The sequence below is a fragment of the Bos javanicus genome, chromosome 10, assembly GCF_032452875.1.
Source record: "Bos javanicus breed banteng chromosome 10, ARS-OSU_banteng_1.0, whole genome shotgun sequence".
Classification (NCBI taxonomy): Eukaryota; Metazoa; Chordata; class Mammalia; order Artiodactyla; family Bovidae; genus Bos; species Bos javanicus.
The window spans coordinates 29996176-30015493 of record NC_083877.1 but is presented as its reverse complement, the minus strand read 5'-3'; the positions used below and the strand labels follow the sequence as shown (position 1 = coordinate 30015493).

The window sequence follows — 19318 nt, the reverse complement described above, 5'->3', positions numbered from 1 at the left end:
AGTCATTTGGACACCAACTCTTTGCAATCCCATGGACGGTAGCCTACCAGGCTCCTCTGTCCATGGGATTTTCCAGGCAAGAATACTGGAGTGGGTTGTCATTTCCTTCTCCAAGGGATCCTCCCAATTTAGGGATCAATCCAAGTCTCATGCACTGGCAGGCAGATTCTCTCCCACTGAGCCACTAGGGAAGTCCATCTAAAACATAAGGGCTGGCCAATTTAACCTCAGGTCTCTTTTTCTTACAGGTAATGTCTCGTTGGGAAGAGTATATCAGCAAAGTGAAAAACAAAAGTAACACGATGCCAGATATTACTGAAGTCTCCGCTTTCTTCCCTTTTCATGAGTACTTTGCAAATGCCCCTCAACCCATTTTTAAAGGCCGATCTTATGAAGAAGACATGGAAATTGCTGAAGGCTGTTTCAGGCATATTAAGAAAATCTTTACTCAGCTTGAGGTAAGGATTCTCAAGTTCTTTTTACTTTCTTTTAAAGGTGTTGAGCTTAGCTGGTTTTCTTTTTTTTTTAAGTAAGTAGATTATTCAAATCTAGCAAACAAGATTATTACTTTTAAGTGGAATTATTAGAAGCATGTTGAAGAAATAAGTAAAAATTATGGTATGAATTGAATCTCTCTTTTTTTTTTTCCTGGTTTGAAAGTATTCATATTTAAGAAAGGAATGCTTTTTTTAAGGAGATTTGACAGTAGTTCCTTGATTGGGAATTTGGCCATTCTAAATTCTTTATGCTTTTGACTAGTGGGCAAAAAGTGAGGTTGCCGTGTTATCCAAGATGTTCCTGATTATTAAGGTGAAATAAGAATCACGGCTATACACAGGGGACAGAGAAGAATGTTTGGGACCCAGGGCCCTGGGATGCTTCCTAGTTTTCTCATTCCTTATTGGAAACATCCCCGGAAGACTGTAAAAGCAATACTGTAAAAGGACCACATTTCAGACTCACGTTCCTCTCAGTTAGAAGGTTTAGGATTACTTCAGATTAAAAGGGCAAAGATCATCTCTTCTTAAAAGTCTTTGTACCTTTTAGATATGATTTTATCCCTACTTCCTACAACGATATCTGGCAGATAGTAAATATTCAGTAAACATTGACACATGGTGTGAGTAGGTGGATAGAAATGGATGAATGGTTAGTACAGAATAATAAATATATAATTATATACATATGTAGTATGATAATGATAAATAAAATTGTAAAACCTGGAAAACTGTGTTGTGGTATGCTTATGATTACATAAATAGAATATAAAAGGATAAAAACATATAATTTATAATAATAGCTGTCCGGGGAGAGAGTGGGAAGAAGGAAATATAGGGTACCTCCACCTGTGCCTGTGATGCTTTATTTAAAAATAAATAAACCAAAACAAATGTTTAAAAGTCTGACATAAGTGTGACATAATGTTCAGACTTGATAAAACTTGATATTAGGTACTCTGCATGGCTCGTTTACTCCTTACATCCATCTATTGTCAATTCCCCTACTCTGCTCTGGGATCCTCTGCCATGGTCTGGACTGAGACTGGTCCTTGGAGTTTTGATTTCCCAGCCTCTCATGTCAGCTGACTTCTGGCTGGGTTTAGCCAATGAGAAATGTAACAAAAATAGAGGAAAGAAGGAAGCCAGGATTTTTCACCACGAGCTCTCTGGCCTGGGGTTTTATCCCTTACATGACTCCAGTTTCTGCTGACCTGGTCCACTGCTGTTCCAGCTTATAATGATACCTCAGGTTCTGGGCTTAGATAACACTTCCTCCTCTTTATCCTTCCTAGCCTACCGGAGAAGGCAATGGCACCCCACTCCAGTACTCTTGCCTGGAAAATCCCATGGACGGAGGAGCCTGGTAGGCTGCAGTCCATGGGGTCGCTAAGAGTCAGACACGACTGAGCGACTTCACTTTCACTTTTCTCTTTCATGCATTGGAGAGGGAAATGGCAACCCACTCCAGTGTTCTTGCCTGGAGAATCCCAGGGACGGGGGAGCCTGGTGGGCTTCTGTCTGTGGGCTTCCGTTTATGGGATCGCACAGAGTCTGACACGACTGAAGCGACTTAGCAGCAGCAGCCTACAGATGGTCATAATATTCTGCTGTTGCCAATCTCTGGGTTACTTCACCATTTGCTGGTTGGCTTTTCTACTCCTCCATCACCTGCATAATGGGTTCCTTGCAGTAAATTCCTTTCATTATGAATGCTTGACATAGTGTCTGTTTTCCTGTAGGTACAAGGGTGATTGATATTCAGTATTCTTGTTGATACAGTAAATATTTTACCTTATACAAAAAAATCAGTCCAAATTGTAGCTTTAATATCAGTTATTATTTGAACTTAATTAGTAACTTATTAATCATGGACAGAATTGTTCTGTCAGTTCAGTTCAGTCACTCAGTCGGGTCCGACTCTTTGTGACCCCATGGACTGCAGCACGCCAGGCTTCCCTGTCCTTCACCAACTCCCAGATCTTGCTCAAGTTCATGTTCATCGAGTTGGATGATAGGCCTAGTTTATGCTGCTGCAGCTAAGTTGTGTCTGACTCTCTAAGCCTATGGACTGCAACCCACTAGGCTCCTCTGTCCATGAGATTCTCCAGGCAAGAATACTGAAGTGGGTTGCCATGTCCTCCTCCAGGGGATCTTTTCAACCCGGGGATCAAACATCTCACGTCTTACCTGCATTGGCAGGTGGGTTCTTTACTACTGGCACCACCGAGATATTTATATTAAGGTTGTACATAAAGTCTCATAAACTGGATTATTGAATGTATGCATGATTTTCCTAAAACAAGTATCTCATTGTTTCCCCACTCCCATAGGAATTCAGAGCCTCTGAACTGCTTCGAAGTGGACTAGACAGATCTAAATACCTTTTGGTGAAAGAAGCCAAAATCATTGCTATGACCTGTACTCATGCTGCCTTAAAACGACATGATTTAGTCAAGTTAGGTTTCAAGGTAAAGACTTGTATTTTAGTTCCTTAATTCATCTGTGCAGCTGTTAGTTCCTTTCTTTTCTCTTCTCTCCTTAGTACTTGGCCCTTTCCCTTGAATGTTTGCTTCTTACTGAAGTTTGCATGTATAATTACTTTAAAATGTTTCTAAAGTGATAATAGTCTCCCATGTTTATACGATTAGTAAACTGTCATAAATCTAATTTTTCTAAATTTAGTTATTAGATGCATTAATATGTCTTTAAAGTAACATTATAGCCATATGACTATCTAAATAACTTCTAATACTTTTTAAGGTAAATTAACTTACTTTCACTGTGTTAAAAGAATCTCCAAACAGAACTAAAAACTTGATAAAAACATTCGACAGTGTTTTTCACCTATTAGAAATCTGTATGCTTGCCTTATTTACCTTTTAAGCACTCATCCACTGCAGTTATTTGTTCATTCAGTAAATGAAAAGCGTGCTGTATGAGGAGATGGAAACACTTGTTTAGACTGTCAACCAAGATATTTAAATGACTCCATCTCAGGATAAGGACTGGAGAGCCAAGGGTAAAGACAGCCTGTTACTTGTTGCTCAGTTGAAATGTAACGTAATAATTGATCAGTAAATTTGAGTTTGCAGACACTTTGTGACTTTGCTAGTGGTACTGACTAAGCTCTGATTTTAATGCAAATCATTTAACTTCCCTCTAGCTGGTTTATCTGATGTTATTAGTGTTTTGTATACTGGTTTGAATTCAAAGTTAGCAAAACACTTGTTATGGATGAATATAGCTGACTTTTTAAGTTTATGAGGTCACTGGAAGATAAGTGCTAAATAAATTCAAGGTGATAGAATTGTTGCAATCTTGGATTAAAGTTTCCTCAGCTAGAAGGTAGGACAAATATGATAATTTATTAAAAGGTAGTGTGAACTTAACCTGGTGGTGTGAACTTACCTTTTGCAAATTAGTGAAAATTCTGCACCTAAATATTTTGTTCTTGCTTTGGGCTGACACATAAAATATACTTTGGATTTGCTATTAAAGCATATTACTTTTCACAACACAGGGAAATGATACAATCTAAACTGAGCATTTTATGCTCTCATGCACCTGTTCACTTGCCTAATCTACAAAACATTACTTGTAGCTTATCACATTTTCATTAATCATTTTCTTACACTGTGCTAGTAAGATAGATACTGTGAGTGCTGAGGGTATCCCTTAACATTACTCCCCACTCCCCAATTATCTAGTCTTTCAACTCTTTTAATATTTCCTTTGTCCTTTTCATTTATATCAATAAAAAATGCTAAATTTCCATTTTAGGCATTGTCTTTTGATTCTGTGTTGTCTCCAAGGAGACATGCAAGCATTTTTGTGTACTCTTTTCCTTCCTTAATATACCCAGTATAGTTGTATCATAATTTTGCTTTGCAATTAAAATCTCCTTTTTAACAGGAGCTATAGATATATTTTTATAAGTTAAATCACTTTAGATTTTCAGAGTGGTTTCTCAGGAAGGAGTCTCTTTAAGCTGTCATCTTTGAGCTTTTCCCATTCTGTTCTCCATATTGTGTCTATCACCTTGAGATCCCACATGGGAACTTCTGAGAAAATATGACTCTTTGAACCCCCTCCTCCTAGGTTTCCACCAGGATGACCTAACTAATCATTGTAATAGGGAAATTTAGCATCAGATAGAGCTAGAGAAGATACCTACCCACATGCCTAAAACTTAAGGTAATTTCACTAGAAAACAGTACAGAATTGAGCCTTAAATTTCATCATATCCAATAGAAATCCAGCTACCAGTCTTGAACAAATACAGGCATATTTTGGTAAAAATGAGTAGCACAAAAACTGCTGCTGTTAAGTCACCTCAGTCGTCTCTGACTCTGCGACCCCATAGACAGCAGCCCACCAGGCTCCTCTGTCCCTGGGATTCTCCAGGCAAGAATACTGGAGTGGGTTGCCATTTCCTTCTCCAGCACAGAAACCAGAGGATATATAAACAATTAACTTAAAAGAAAAAAAGATAATTAAGCATTAAGAGTAAATATACTCCCCCTACCATCCACTTCCTTGAAAAAAAATCAGGGGAGAAAACTTTGAAAATAGAAAACAAAGGAAGTCTACTTTGTGCTTAGAGTCTCAAAGAAGGTATTTTATGAGGAATAGGATATCATACTATAAATAGCAATCATAATTAGAAGAGGAAGGGAAAGATAAAACCTGAGGAGAATAAATCTAGAAGAAATTGAGCAGATAGAAGATTCACAAAGAATGAAATTTCCTTCGTTTGGAGCAAGACTTGATTTTTCATTATTTTATAGATACACAGTGCCTAACATTCCTGGAAATGAGTATTCAAGCACAGTGGTAAAGAAGATCATGAACTTTCTGTTTGAATAATTTGTATGTTATTTTCATCTGAATTATTTGAGAGGTTTGGGGATGCTTATTACAGTCATGGTGGTAGCTGTTTGGGTTTCAAACTGTCTGTTTCACAACCTTTCTTTTTCTCCATTTCTCAGTATGACAACATTTTAATGGAGGAAGCTGCTCAGATTCTGGAGATAGAAACTTTTATACCTCTTCTTCTACAGGTAAGATACTGAAATTGAGACAAAGTAGAGGTTTAAGAATTCTGGAGGGTGGAATCAGAAAACTAGAGTTTGGAGGTGCTGATTGCTATGATTATGTATTCTCCTTAACTTCGTGATGTTTAGTATTCTATTTTAAGCATATAAACTTCCTTTAATCTATTCACTGGTTATTGAGTAGTTTGTATTATTGGGAGTACTATATAAAAATTCATAGTTTGTCTCTAAGTTTTGAAAAGACAGCAATTTTTCTCAAAAAAATTACATTTTTATGCAGTTTGGAGGGAAGACGAGCTTTTTTTTCATTTCTTTTAGAGTTGTTTCTGGAATTATTTTTGATCCCTGGGTACATTATTTTTCTTTATTTTATACCTGAAATGTTTTAGTTAAATGATGATGTTTAAGGATGTTTTCTTTTATTGTACAATAGTCTTTACTATGGAAGTGTTAAAAAAAAAGTGGAATTCATGATTGAAGAACAGAGGCTCCTCTAATTTATAGATAATTGGGTTCCAAAAGTTGTTTTATAAAGCCAAGTTATCTGGTATTTTTATTTTATCAAAATATGTTTCAAGAAACAAGGAGACATGTAGAGTAGGAAATTGAAGTAATAGAGTAGGAAATTAAAGAAGGTATAATTTCTGCTGCCTGTAATTGTGATACAATTTGACATCTTTCTATTTCCCTGCTTCGGCATCTGTTTCTGTGCACCCTTTGCCTGATTAGGACCTAAGCCTCCCAGACCTCTTTGGGTTACCCTGTGTAGGGTGAGTCCATGCCTGCCTTCTCAATCCTTCCAGCCTCCCTCACACACTGTCAGCGGGTGGTACCCATACAAGTCATTCTGTAAATTTGCCAGATTCTTCTCTGTGGAACTGGTGAATGGCAAGAATTAGTAAACAGTTAAAGCCATCATGTGAATAGCAACAATCTTGTGCCATGAATTAGAGATTAACAGGGTACTACATTAATTATTTTGCCATTTCCCCACTTTTTATTCCTAGAATCCTCAGGATGGTTTTAGCCGACTAAAACGCTGGATTATGATTGGTGATCATCACCAGTTACCTCCAGTCATTAAGAATATGGCCTTTCAGAAGTATTCAAACATGGAGCAGTCCCTCTTCACTCGCTTTGTCAGGGTTGGAGTTCCTACTGTGGACCTTGATGCCCAGGGGAGGGCCAGAGCAAGGTATAGGAGACTGGGCAATGGGAGACGGGAGCAGGGGACTGGATGTTAGGGATACTACTCCTGTTTAAGGACATCAGTTCCATGATCCCACTATTCAATAGCATCTTCTGTATAGACTCTTAGCACTCTCTGCTATCTAGGAACTTGCCTGGATACACATCTACAAATTGGAAAATACCTTTATTGCCTTCAGCGTGGGTTGTGAATTGAACAAATGAGTTCCTTCATTTTATTCGTTGAGATTAATTTAAGTGACTTATAAACTAAGGGCTTCCTTTCACTGTTACCTCCTTTTTCTGCATGGCCCCAAAAGACATATGATTAATATCACTTTGAAATCTAAAGCTAGAGATGAACAAGAAGAGAACACACTAATTCTTATTCATAAAATATATAGGTTCCCTCTCAGAGTTACTTGTGGTACTTGTAGTTGATTTTCTTATTTAAGGAATAAAGATAGCATTTACCTTAGAAAACATAATAGAGTTATCATTTCTGTAATATACAGTCTCCTGATTTGCTTGATGGTAGGGAGACAAAGGTTCCAAAAACATTATTGCTAAAACAATGAGCACAAAGTAGGTAATATGGACATTAACAGGAAGAACCCAGTTCCTTAGAAACCCCCTTAGGCGTATTAAAAGGGAATGCACACTGCTAATGTTTCCTGTTGGGGGGATTTGTCTTTGAAAGCTTGTGCAACCTCTACAACTGGCGGTATAAGAATCTAGGAAACTTACCCCATGTGCAGCTCTTGCCGGAGTTCAGTACAGCCAATGCTGGCTTGCTCTATGACTTCCAGCTCATTAATGTTGAAGATTTTCAGGGAGTTGGAGAATCTGAGCCTAATCCTTACTTTTATCAGGTAAGAAAAAACAAGAAACTTTTACGTTTATTTTGTATTTTCCTGGCTTACTATCTGAATTAGTATTACTGAACCATTTAGCCAACCACTGAATAAAGGAAAGTTAGATTTCCACTTCACATACAACACACACTTTTCTGTTTCAAATGGATTAAAAATATATAAACCAAAGAAAAGAAACAGTAAACATACTAGAAAGAAGAAAATATTGATAAATATATAATGTTGGGATGAGAAAGGTTTTTTAAGCTTACAAAATCCAAAATCATAAAGAAAAATACTGATTTAGAACAGAATTTATTTTCATCATTTAACAAACAATTAACAGCCAATAGAAAAATATAATAAGGACAAGAATATACAGTTCACAAAGATACATGTATAGCAAGTATAAATCACTGGAGCATATTTTCACCTCTGTTGGGTTAGGTTTGGGAAATTCTATACTCATGCAATGCTAGTAGGAAAGTTATGTGGTGGACATATTCTTAGTACTTATTAAAAGCAATATTCTTACTTCTATGAATTTATCCTTTAAAAAATAGACAAACTTGCAAGACTTATATGGTAAAATGTTCAACACATCTTCCTTTACTTCAAATTATTTTGAAAAAGAAAAACAACCTAAATGTTATCAATAGGAATTAATTACACCTTTACCTATTCCATATAATACTGAATAGCCACTAAGAATAATATTATAACTTGGTTTACTGACAAGGAGAATTTTTATGCTATCAGGTCAGTTCAGTCGCTCAGTTGTGTCCAATTCTTTGCGACCCCATGAACCACAGCACTCCAGGCCTCCCTGTCCATCACCAACTCCCGGAGTCCACCCAAACCCATGTCCATTGAGTCAGTGATGCCATCCAACCATCTCATCCTCTGTCGTCCCTTTCTCCTCCTGCCTTCAATCTTTCCCAACATCAGGGTCTTTTCAAATGAGTCAGCTTTTCGCATCAGGTGGCCAAAGTATTGGAGTTTCAGCTTCAACATCAGTCCTTCCAATGAACACCAAGGACTGATCTCCTTTAGGGTGGACTGGTTGTATCTCCTTGCATTCCAAGGGACTCTCAAGAGTCTTCTCCAACACCACAGTTCAAAAGCATCAAATCTTCGATGCTCAGTTTTCTTTATAGTCCATCTCTCACATCCATACATGACCACTGGAAAAACCATAGCCTTGGCTAGACGGACCTTTGTTGGCAAAGTAATGTCTCTGCTTTTTAAGATGCTGTCTAGGTTGGTCATAACTTTCCTTCCAAGGAGTAAGCGTCTTTTAATTTCATGGCTGCAGTCACCATCTGCAGTGATTTTTATGCTATATTAATGAAAAAATCAGGTTGCAAAGTGTATCTATAGTATCCCACTTTGTTTTTTAAAAACAAGACATACATATAGAAATACGGACAGATAATTACCACATATGGTATTTTCATGTATCATTGTTAATTTAGGATAAGTTAATTGCTCAGTTTTATGAGAGATATTCACTTGTCCAAGATAGTAACTTGTCACTTCTTGAGGTGTGATGAACGAGCAAATTGTACTAGTTAACAGTTTTCTCTATATGTGCTGCATGCTTAAGTCACTTCAGTCGTGTGCAGCTCTTTATGATACTATGGACTGCCAGGCTCCTCTGTCCATGGGATTCTTTAGGCAAGAATACTGACATGGGTTGCCCTGCCCTCTTCCAGGCAATCTGCCCAACCCTGGGATCAAACCCGCATCTCTTAGGTCTCCTGCATTGGCAAGCAGATTCCTTACCACTAGCCTGGAAAGCCCTGATTTTTGTCTATAAAGGAAATAAATGCACAATCTGATTGATGTTTTCGTTACAGAATCTTGGAGAGGCAGAATACGTAGTGGCACTTTTTATGTACATGTGCTTACTTGGCTACCCTGCTGACAAGATCAGCATTCTCACAACGTATAATGGGCAAAAGCATCTTATTCGTGACATCATCAACAGACGATGCGGGAGCAATCCATTGATTGGAAGACCGAATAAGGTAATTTTATAATATGTTCTGTCATTCATGTTGCTGGCAAGATAGAAAGATTTATATTTGAGTTATTTATGTTGTTCTACTTTGCTATCTCCTTTTAAAATATGTGAGAAAATGAAATAATAAGAACTCTGTAAGTTATTCTCTGACACTTCTGACAGTGTTGTTGATTTACTGTGAATGTCTGTCTCACCTATCACATGGAAGATTTTTGTTGATAGTAACCAGAAATAACTGTTTCTAAAACTTTTTGTTGGTAAATGATATCTAATTATATATGTCCTTTACAATAGAAATAGGAATTGTAGCATTTTTTTATCTTATTTTACAAAGGTATAATTCATACTGCTTCTTAGTGTGTGTGTGTCTCTGTGTGCATGTATACACGCATAAGAAAGTGTTTTTCTGGGGGATAAAGGAAAATCAAGTATAGTCAGACCTCAGGATTTTTTTTATTATTTTTTTTGTTTCTTATGTGATATGACAGAGTGATATCAAATAAAAATGAAGATCCCTGATTTTATCAATAAAAGTTAGAAAAATTAGAATAACAAAATGTAAATATAGTATTAGTAATGAAGAAATTAGGACTTTGGTTGTGAACGTAGCTGTATAAAGCTCTTTCGTCTTTTCTTGGAAATCATCCACGAGTAAGAGGAAAATGGGAGGGGGAGAAAACAAATGACACTTTTAGTGAGACGGCGTGTAACTCAAGATCGGGAAGAAAATGTAGGGGAAGAGAGTCGAGGGGATCAGTCTTGAAAGGGACAGCAAAAACACACTTTCTGAAAGTGAGTGGCATACTTTGAAGTGTAAGAGCCACATTCCTACTCAACAGTGGATGTGGGTATTGGGGTGAGCAGAAGCCTTTCAGGTCCCAGATTGGTTCAGAGGAAACTATAGGTGAAAAATATTTGGGAAAAAAAGACTGTCTGTAGTAACAGTGAAAAAGAGGACAATCTGTTGTGAAAAGCACTGAGCCTTTAGGAAACAGTTGTGCTCACCCCAGCCTATCTTCTTTATTAATACATAGTTAATCTAAGAAACCCACTTAATCAGTGGTGAAATAGAGGGGAAAAGGAAACTAGCACAAGCTCAATTTATAAACACACTAGTTGATAAGATAACATACTCCAGAAAGCATGTTGGCCTAGAACAGATGAAAATGTTGAATGCATACTTGGGTATGAATTTTAAAATGCTTAATGAAGTAGCCACTTCTGTAAGGGAAGGCTACAAAACAAAGAAATTGAAGAACCCAGGAAGAGATAAAATGGAAACTAGCAGAAAGTAAAATAAAATCAGAGCTGGAGACAAAAGGAATGGGGAGGAACAGACACTGTGGAACATTCCATAAGGGATATACAGAGTGAAAATGAAAAACTAATAACTTTGAAATATAGAAAGTTTAGAAATATAAGAATCTCTATCTCTGTTCTTTTACTTATAAGTAACAAAAAAAACTTAATAAGGAAAGTTACTCTCTCTTATATCAAGAAGATAAAAGGGATACTAGGTATATAATGAACAAAGATGGTCCCTGCTTTCATGGGCTGAGTAGTCTAGTAGAGGGAAGACTATTAAAACCACAAATAGTTACTTCATTATCCAGAGTTAAAGATGAGTGCTCTAAGTGTGACATAGGGACATAGCCTAATCTAGTTACCATGGGTTATTTCATAGGGTTCATTTACTTGTTCCTTCAGTTCCAACTATATAGTTATGTTCTTTGGGGATTGATTATTTTAAGGATAAGATTTTTATTTCTAGCATATTATTTTAATGATCTCTCAAGAGTTTTTGCTTTTGAAAATCTACCACATTCCCCTTTTTTTCCTCCCAGGTGACAACTGTTGACAGATTTCAAGGTCAACAGAACGACTACATTCTTCTGTCTCTAGTACGAACCAGGGCAGTGGGCCATCTGAGGTATGTAAGCAAGCATTTTTATAATAGTGTTGAATCTTACTATCTGCTTCAATTTTGAGCTTTCATAGCTAAGTAGTTTTCAGGGTTAATTGTTATGGCAATTTTTGGTGCTTTTTGTTGGAATGTAACAGTATCATATTCTTTGTGTAATCATTGCCATTGCTTCTGAATTTTTTGAATCTTCAATATTTTAGTCATTTTAACTTTTTTCCTCTTCAGGAGCATTCAGAGATAGCATTTGATCATAAAATATTATACATACACACATATATTTATATATATGTATCCTATATCTGTTTGAAATTTAATGTAAGAAATTAAAGGAGGTAAAGTGGTAAAAAGTCTCAAGTAAATTTTTCATTGCACAGGATTTCTGACTTTTCCCGGCACAGTCTTTTAGCTCAGTGTTGGAGAGGATAAAGGAACCATTTGTTCTCTCAGGATTAAGAATTGTCAAAACAAACAGTAACCTATTTTTATCATTTATTGTGATGTATTTATGTGCTGGAGATTTTGTGGGAATAATATCTCCTTATTACAAAGCAGCCATTTAGTTTTATATAAACCTTCGTCTCATATGACTTACTAGCAAAAATGTAAGGAGAGTTCATTTTATTATTTTATTTAATGGATATATAAAGAAAATTCTGTATGCTCTCTTAATGTTGTCATTAAGTCAAGATCTATTTGATATTTAACCCAGAGTGCTCACGTTCCACTAAGCCAATAACTTTTATGTAGGAGTAAACAAAAGATGTAATGTTTCAAGAAATAATTTCAAGACTATAACACTCTAAAATACAGTTTATTTTTACTTAAGTGTCAAACATGTTTTTGGAAACTAACTTTTCTAAAAAGCAGTTCCCTTTCCACATTGAAATTTATAGCTGCTGCTAAATAGAGCATCATTATGATTTACCTAGTTAAAATCTCTTTATCCAGGCTCACAGTATGAAGACAAGAATACTGCTTCCTCCTCTCCCCACCTTTTCTCTTACTCTGTAGTACTTTTGTCTTTTCCACATTCCCATGACTTTATCTCTATGCTGTTCTTTACCTGACTTTTCCGAAAACTCAACTAAATAAAGAGAAAGATGATGATAATAAAATGCTTATAAATGAAGACTTAAAAAAGAACCTGATTTCATTATTGTCTCACATATCCAGCTTTTCTTTATCCAAATAAATTAATCCTCTTTATATCTGCCAAACTTTTGTTTTGGAAGTTCAGCTTCTTCGGTGGCTGCTGGTGATAGTGATGGTAGTTTTATTGAAGCACAGAGGGGGAAAAGCTTAATTTGCCAATTACCTGTAATTCAGCTATCCAGATAGTTTAGGTATCTTAGTGAGAATTTTATCAAGCTCCTCATAGAATTTTTGGTTTGTAGATGCAGTCTTTCATGTCTTTGTTTTTTTTAAGAAGCAGTAAAATATTTTGTCTTTCAAATTTCAGGATACCAAGGAAACCTTCCATCTTCCATATTTTCTTCTTAGTAGCATTTTTATTGAGATATAATACACATGCTGTACAATTCAGTGTGTAAATAAACCATTTTTAAGTGTATAATTCAATGATTTTTTGTGTATAAATAAACTGTATTTTAAGTGTACAGTTCAATGATTTTTTATTATGTTCATAGAGTTATACAACTATATTCACAATTTTAGAACATTTTCTAAAATAGCAAGAGACCCTATACCTATCAGCGGTTACTCCCTTCCTCTCCCCATCAAGTCCTTGGCAACCACTGTTCCACTTTGTCTATAGATTTGCCTGTTCTGGACACTTCATGTAAATGAAATTACTTGGCATAGTGTATTCAGGATTCATCCATGTTGTAGCATGTATTGATACTTCATTCCTTTTAATTGCTAAATAACGTTTTGTTTTGTGAATATTTTACATTTTATGTACCCATTCATCAGCTGATGGATGCCAGGATTGTTTCCACTTTGTGACTATTTGGACTGCTGTGAACATTCATGTACAAGTTTTTGTGTGAAACTAAGTTTTCCTTTCTCTTGGGTGTAGACCTAGGAGTAGAATTGCTGGGTCTTGTGGTAACTGTCTAACCCTTTAAGTTAGTGCCTGCCATATTTCTTTTACCCATCCAGATAGACTAAGCAGGTGGTTGTGTAGAAGCTAGACTATTCAGCTTTGGTTCCAGAGACCTGTTTTGGGACACTGTGGAGCTGTTCAGAAGCTAGAACAGTGAGACATTTCTGGTCCCTTTTCCAGCATTCATTGTTCTTGTCCCTACTGACTTGAATAGTCCAGCTACAAATAGAAATGCTTGTGACTCGTTCAGAGCAAGTCAGTGAAACTGTCCCCAGCCATCCTCTGGAGATCATGAAAGAAGGTAGCAGTTCCCATTGCCCCAGTTTCAAGTTACAGCTCCAAGGAACCCGATCTCTTCATGCTGCCACCCTATACTTTTTTTGCCTAGTAGTTTGATATGTTTATGGTGTTTGATCATTCATTTAACAGATATTCTCAGATCCTTCTGTTATTTGGCCGTATGCTAGGTTCATGATATATAATGGTAAATCTAACATTCATTATCTCTCCCCCCATGAAGCTTAGAATCCAGTGGGGGAGACATTAAACATGTCTTTGGGAAATAGCTGCATTTGATTCTGCAGAAGATTTTAGTCTGTACAGTGGAGATGAGCGTAGTAGAGCCACTTAACTGCACTGCCGTACGGGGGACTAGAGGGCAGAGTTCCTCAGAGGAGCAAGTGTGCTGCCCTGCTGCCCCTGCAGTAGCGCTGTGGCTGTGCTCCGCCTAGAGACAGAGCCTTCTAGAAGGATGAGAGGAGGAGAACTGAATAAAGTTTTAATACTTATGTGAGAGCTCATGCTAAGTATTTCTAGCATTGTACCTCTATTACTAGTTTTGGAACCACCCACCTATGGCATGACCCCTTGGGCTTCTAAGGAAGGTGGAGGAAGTGAAAAACAATTTGACTTGCAGTAACCTAAAGATAACATTTCTTTCAAGAATCCAGTGTGTCACAAATGTAGAAATTCATGAGAACTTCTGTAAAAGGGTATGCTTTCTCCTTCCACCTAAATGAATTTCTCTTAGTTCGGGTTGGTGGGGTATAGGGATTGTACACCCCTCAACATAACTGCTATTATATATTGATATTGTACAGTTCCTTCTGATAAGGAAAACTAGATCCTTATCAAGGCCATTAAACAACAGAAAATGAGACTGAATAGAGATATTCCCCAAATATCTCACATTATGCAGAGACAAAAAGCCATTTGATAAATATTTCAATTCCCAATTCTCTGTCTGGTTATTATATGATCTTTGTAACATTTGGTCCCTATAACACTCTTTAACACTTTTTTTCGGGTATTAGGGATGCTTATACCAGATTTTGTTATTATTCATAAACATCATCTCTTTCGTAGAATACTCAAAAATTAAATAGCCATCTAACAGCATCTTAGGAAAACAAACTGTCCTCCATATTGAAAACGAAAGCCATGTTTTCTTACTAAAACACATTGTAACTAATGTGAAATAATGAAGTGAAATCAGGCTTGCATAGCTACTCTTTTATTGTTTTTTTTTTCTTTTTACAGTAGATCCTTGTTGTTTATCTGTTTAAATATAGCAGTCTATATTTATCAATCCTAAACTCCCAGTCTGTCCCTCCCCACCACCCTTTTCCCCAGGTAACCATGAGTTCATAATCTGTTTCTGTTTCTGTTTTGTAAATAAGTTCATTTGATTCAGGTAAATTCAGTAAAATTTTAAGAACATATTCTTCCTAAAAGATAAAGGAAACTGCCATCATTCATCATTTGGCCAGCTACCTGTGTAGCTGAAGCATGCATTTTGGCATTTTTATCACTGTTTATGTGAACACTGAGACCTATTATAAGCCAGGGATTGGGCGTAGGTACTAGAGTAAATGCATGAATAAGACACGATATTATTATATCATATCATCATTTTGTATTTATGTTTGTATTGTAATTATTATTATAAATATGTATAAAGCAGTGTGATTAGAGTTATCCAAGAAGTAAAATTTGACCCATTAACCTTGACAGAGCATGGGAATTTGGTGGGTGAAGTAGAGGAAGGGCTGGTTTGGATTGACTTAATGGTGGTGACACAGTAAATTGGTAACTAACAACTGAACTATTATTGCTACTTAAACCTTTTTTTAACTTATTTTATATTGGAGTATAGTCAATTAACAGTGTTATGATAGTTTCAGGTGGACAGCAAAGGAACTCAGCCATCCATATACATGTATGCATTCTTCCCCAAACTCCCCTCCCTTCCAGGCTGCCACATAACTTTGTATTTAAACCTTTTAAATCAGTGTATTGGTTATTTTGTGATTTCCCCCTACTCTCTCCACTCAGAAACACTTAGAAGTTGGTAATAAAGCATTAACTTCTTACTTGGTTAACTAGTTACATAGCACCCATTAACTTAATGCTTATCCTGTAAGTTTTTAAGAAACCTAACCTAACTCTTTATTTGGAGAAGGAAATGGCAACCCACTCCAGTACTCTTGCCTGGAGAATCCCAGGGACAGGGGGGCCTGGTGGGCTGCCATCTATGGGGTCACACAGAGTCGAACACGACTGAAGTGACTTAGCAGCAGTAGCAGCAGCAACTCTTTATTGCCACAGCTTAGCAGTAATATTTAGTAGAATGTTTACAAAATAAAAGGCTACATAAATATATTTTTAATCGTGATATATTTTAATTAATTTTGTTTGTTTCTCAAAGGGATGTCCGTCGCTTAGTGGTTGCCATGTCTAGAGCCAGACTTGGACTCTATATCTTCGCCAGAGTATCCCTCTTCCAAAACTGTTTTGAACTAACTCCAGCTTTCAGCCAGCTCACAGCCCGCCCACTTCATTTGCATATAATTCCAACAGAACCTTTCCCAACCAGTAGAAAGGTAAGACTTCTTTCTTCATTGTGTGGGGCAGCATTTTTTTAGGTGACTGCATTGTTTGAGAGCACCACATAGGTCGTCTGATCACTGGTTTAGAGTGCTCCTTACACTAAGGAACTGAATTAGATCTTCTATGTAAAAATAATACCAGCTATCATAGTAAGGAAATCCTTACTGGATTCTAACACTTACCGCTTAATGTTCTCTTACTGTTCTTATGTCCTCCAAACCCTAACAATGTTCATACTTAAGTTGGAGACATGAACTTCTATTGAAGTGTTATCTTTCAGTGTTTTTCACTATATACTTAACTTTCTTTTTCTGTTTTTTAAAATTTATTACTGAAGTATAGTTGATTTACAGTGTTGTGCTAGTTTCTGGTATACAGCAAAGTGATTGAGTTATACATATATATACATTCTTCTTCATACTTTTTTCCATTGTGGTTTATCATGGGATATTAAATATAGCTCCCTGTGCTACACAGTATATTGTTTATCCATTCAATATATAATAGTTTGCATCTGCTAATCCCAAACTCCCAGTCCATACCTCCCTCACCCACTCCCTTGGCAACCACAAGTGTGTCTGTCTGTTCTTTCATAGATACGTTCATATGTGTCGTATTTTAGATTCCACATATAAGTGATTGTACTTAACTTTTCTTTTTGCCTTCTTCTAGAATGGAGAGAGACCATCCCATGAAGTACAGATAATAAAGAATATGCCCCAGATGGCAAACTTTGTATATAATATGTATATGCATTTGATACAGACCACACATCATTATCATCAGGTAAGTTTTCTCGGAATTGACTTACTATTGTTCTTGCTGTAGAATCTTCTCTGTTGGCAAATAAATCTTTAAAGTACTTGATTATTCCTTGTGAGACACCAGCTAAACCAAAGTAGATTGCTATTCATATAACATCTATATTTTAAAAACATCTTTTGTAGATACGATCTGGTATATAATAAATTCCACATATCTAAAGTATACAATGTGATATGTTCTGGTATTTGTATGTACCCATGAAAAGCAAAGGAGAAAAGGAAAGATGTAAACATCTGAATGCAGAGTTCCAAAGAATAGCAAGAAGAGATAAGAAAGCCTTCTTCAGCAATCAATGCAAAGAAATAGAGGAAAACAACAGAATGGGAAAGACTAGGGATCTCTTCAAGAAAATCAGAGATACCAAAGGAACATTTCATGCAAAGATGGGCTCTATAAAGGACAGAAATGGTATGGACCTAACAGAAGCAGAAGATATTGAGAAGAGATGGCAAGAATACACAGAAGAACTGTACAAAAAGATCTTCACAACCCAGATAATCACGACGGTGTGATCACTGACCTAGAGCCTGATATCTTGGAATGTGAAGTCAAGTGGGCTTTAGAAAGCATCACTACGAACACAGCTAGTGGAGGTGATGGAATTCCAGTTGAGCTCTTCCAAATCCTGAAGATGACACTGTGAAAGTGCTGCACTCAATATGCCAGCAAATTTGGAAAACTCAGCAGTGGCCACAGGACTGGAAAAGGTCAGTTTTCATTCCAATTCCAAAGAAAGGCAATGCCAAAGAATGCTCAAACTACCGCACAATTGCACTCATCTCACATGCTAGTAAAGTAATGCTCAAAATTCTCCAAGCCGGGCTTCAGCAATATGTGAACCGTGAACTTCCTGATGTTCAAGCTGGTTTTAGAAAAGGCAGAGGAACCAGAGATCAAATTGCCAACATCCGCTGGATCATGGAAAAAGCAAGAGAGTTCCAGAAAAACATCTATTTCTGCTTTCTTGACTGTGCCAAAGCCTTTGACTGTGTGGATCACAATAAACTGTGGAAAATTCTGAAAGAGATGGGAATACCAGACCACCTGATCTGCCTCTTGAGAAATTTGTGTGTAGGTCAGGAAGCAACAGTTAGAACTGGACATGGACAACAGACTGGTTCCAAATAGGAAAAGGAGTTCATCAAGGCTGTATATTGTCACCCTGTTTATTTAACTTATATGCAGAGTGCGTCATGAGAAACGCTGGACTAGAAGAAACACAAGCTGGAATCAAGATTGCAGGGAGAAATATCAATAACCTCAGATATGCAGATGACACCACCCTTATGGCAGAAAGTGAAGAGGAACTAAAAAGCCTCTTGATGAAAGTGAAAGAAGAGAGTGAAAAAGTTGGCTTAAAGCTCAACATTCAGAAAATAAAGATCGTGGCATCCAGTCCCATCACTTCATGGGAAATAGATGGGGAAACAGTGGAAACAGAGTCAGACTTTATTTTTCTGGGCTCCAAAATAACTACAGATGGTGACTGCAGCCATGAAATTAAAAGACGCTTACTCCTTGGAAGGAAAGTTATGACCAACCTAGATAGCATATTCAAAAGCAGAGACATTACTTTGCCAACAAAGGTCCGTCTAGTCAAGGCTATGGTTTTTCCTGTGGTCATGTATGGATGTGAGAGTTGGGCTGTGAAGAAGGCTGAGCACCGAAGAATTGATGCTTTTGAACTGTGGTGTTGGAGAAGACTCTTGAGAGTCCCTTGGACTGCAAGGAGATCCAACCAGTCCATTCTGAAGGAGATCAGCCCTGGGATTTCTTTGGAGGGAATGATGCTGAAGCTGAAACTGCAGTACTTTAGCCACCTCATGCAAAGAGTTGACTCATTGGAAAAGACTCTGATGCTGGGAGGGATTGGGGGCAGGAGGAGAAGGGGACAACAGAGGATGAGATGGCTGGATGGCATCACTGACTCGATGGACGTGAGTCTGAATGAACTCCGGGAGTTGGTGAGGGACAGGGAGGCCTGGCGTGCTAC

At 37.1% G+C, this 19318-nt stretch overlaps 1 protein-coding gene across 1 annotated transcript in view; it reads left to right on the top strand.

Annotated features, from left to right (window-relative positions):
• AQR (aquarius intron-binding spliceosomal factor) overlaps window positions 1–19318 on the top strand; it is a 90061-nt gene that overhangs the window by 58713 nt on the left and 12030 nt on the right. Inside the window, exons 26-34 of the mRNA XM_061430691.1 lie at window positions 249–458; window positions 2831–2968; window positions 5489–5560; window positions 6562–6749; window positions 7443–7614; window positions 9456–9626; window positions 11467–11552; window positions 16319–16493; window positions 17173–17286. Coding sequence (XP_061286675.1) covers window positions 249–458; window positions 2831–2968; window positions 5489–5560; window positions 6562–6749; window positions 7443–7614; window positions 9456–9626; window positions 11467–11552; window positions 16319–16493; window positions 17173–17286 — 1326 coding nt within the window. The remainder of the gene's footprint in view (window positions 1–248; window positions 459–2830; window positions 2969–5488; window positions 5561–6561; window positions 6750–7442; window positions 7615–9455; window positions 9627–11466; window positions 11553–16318; window positions 16494–17172; window positions 17287–19318) is intronic.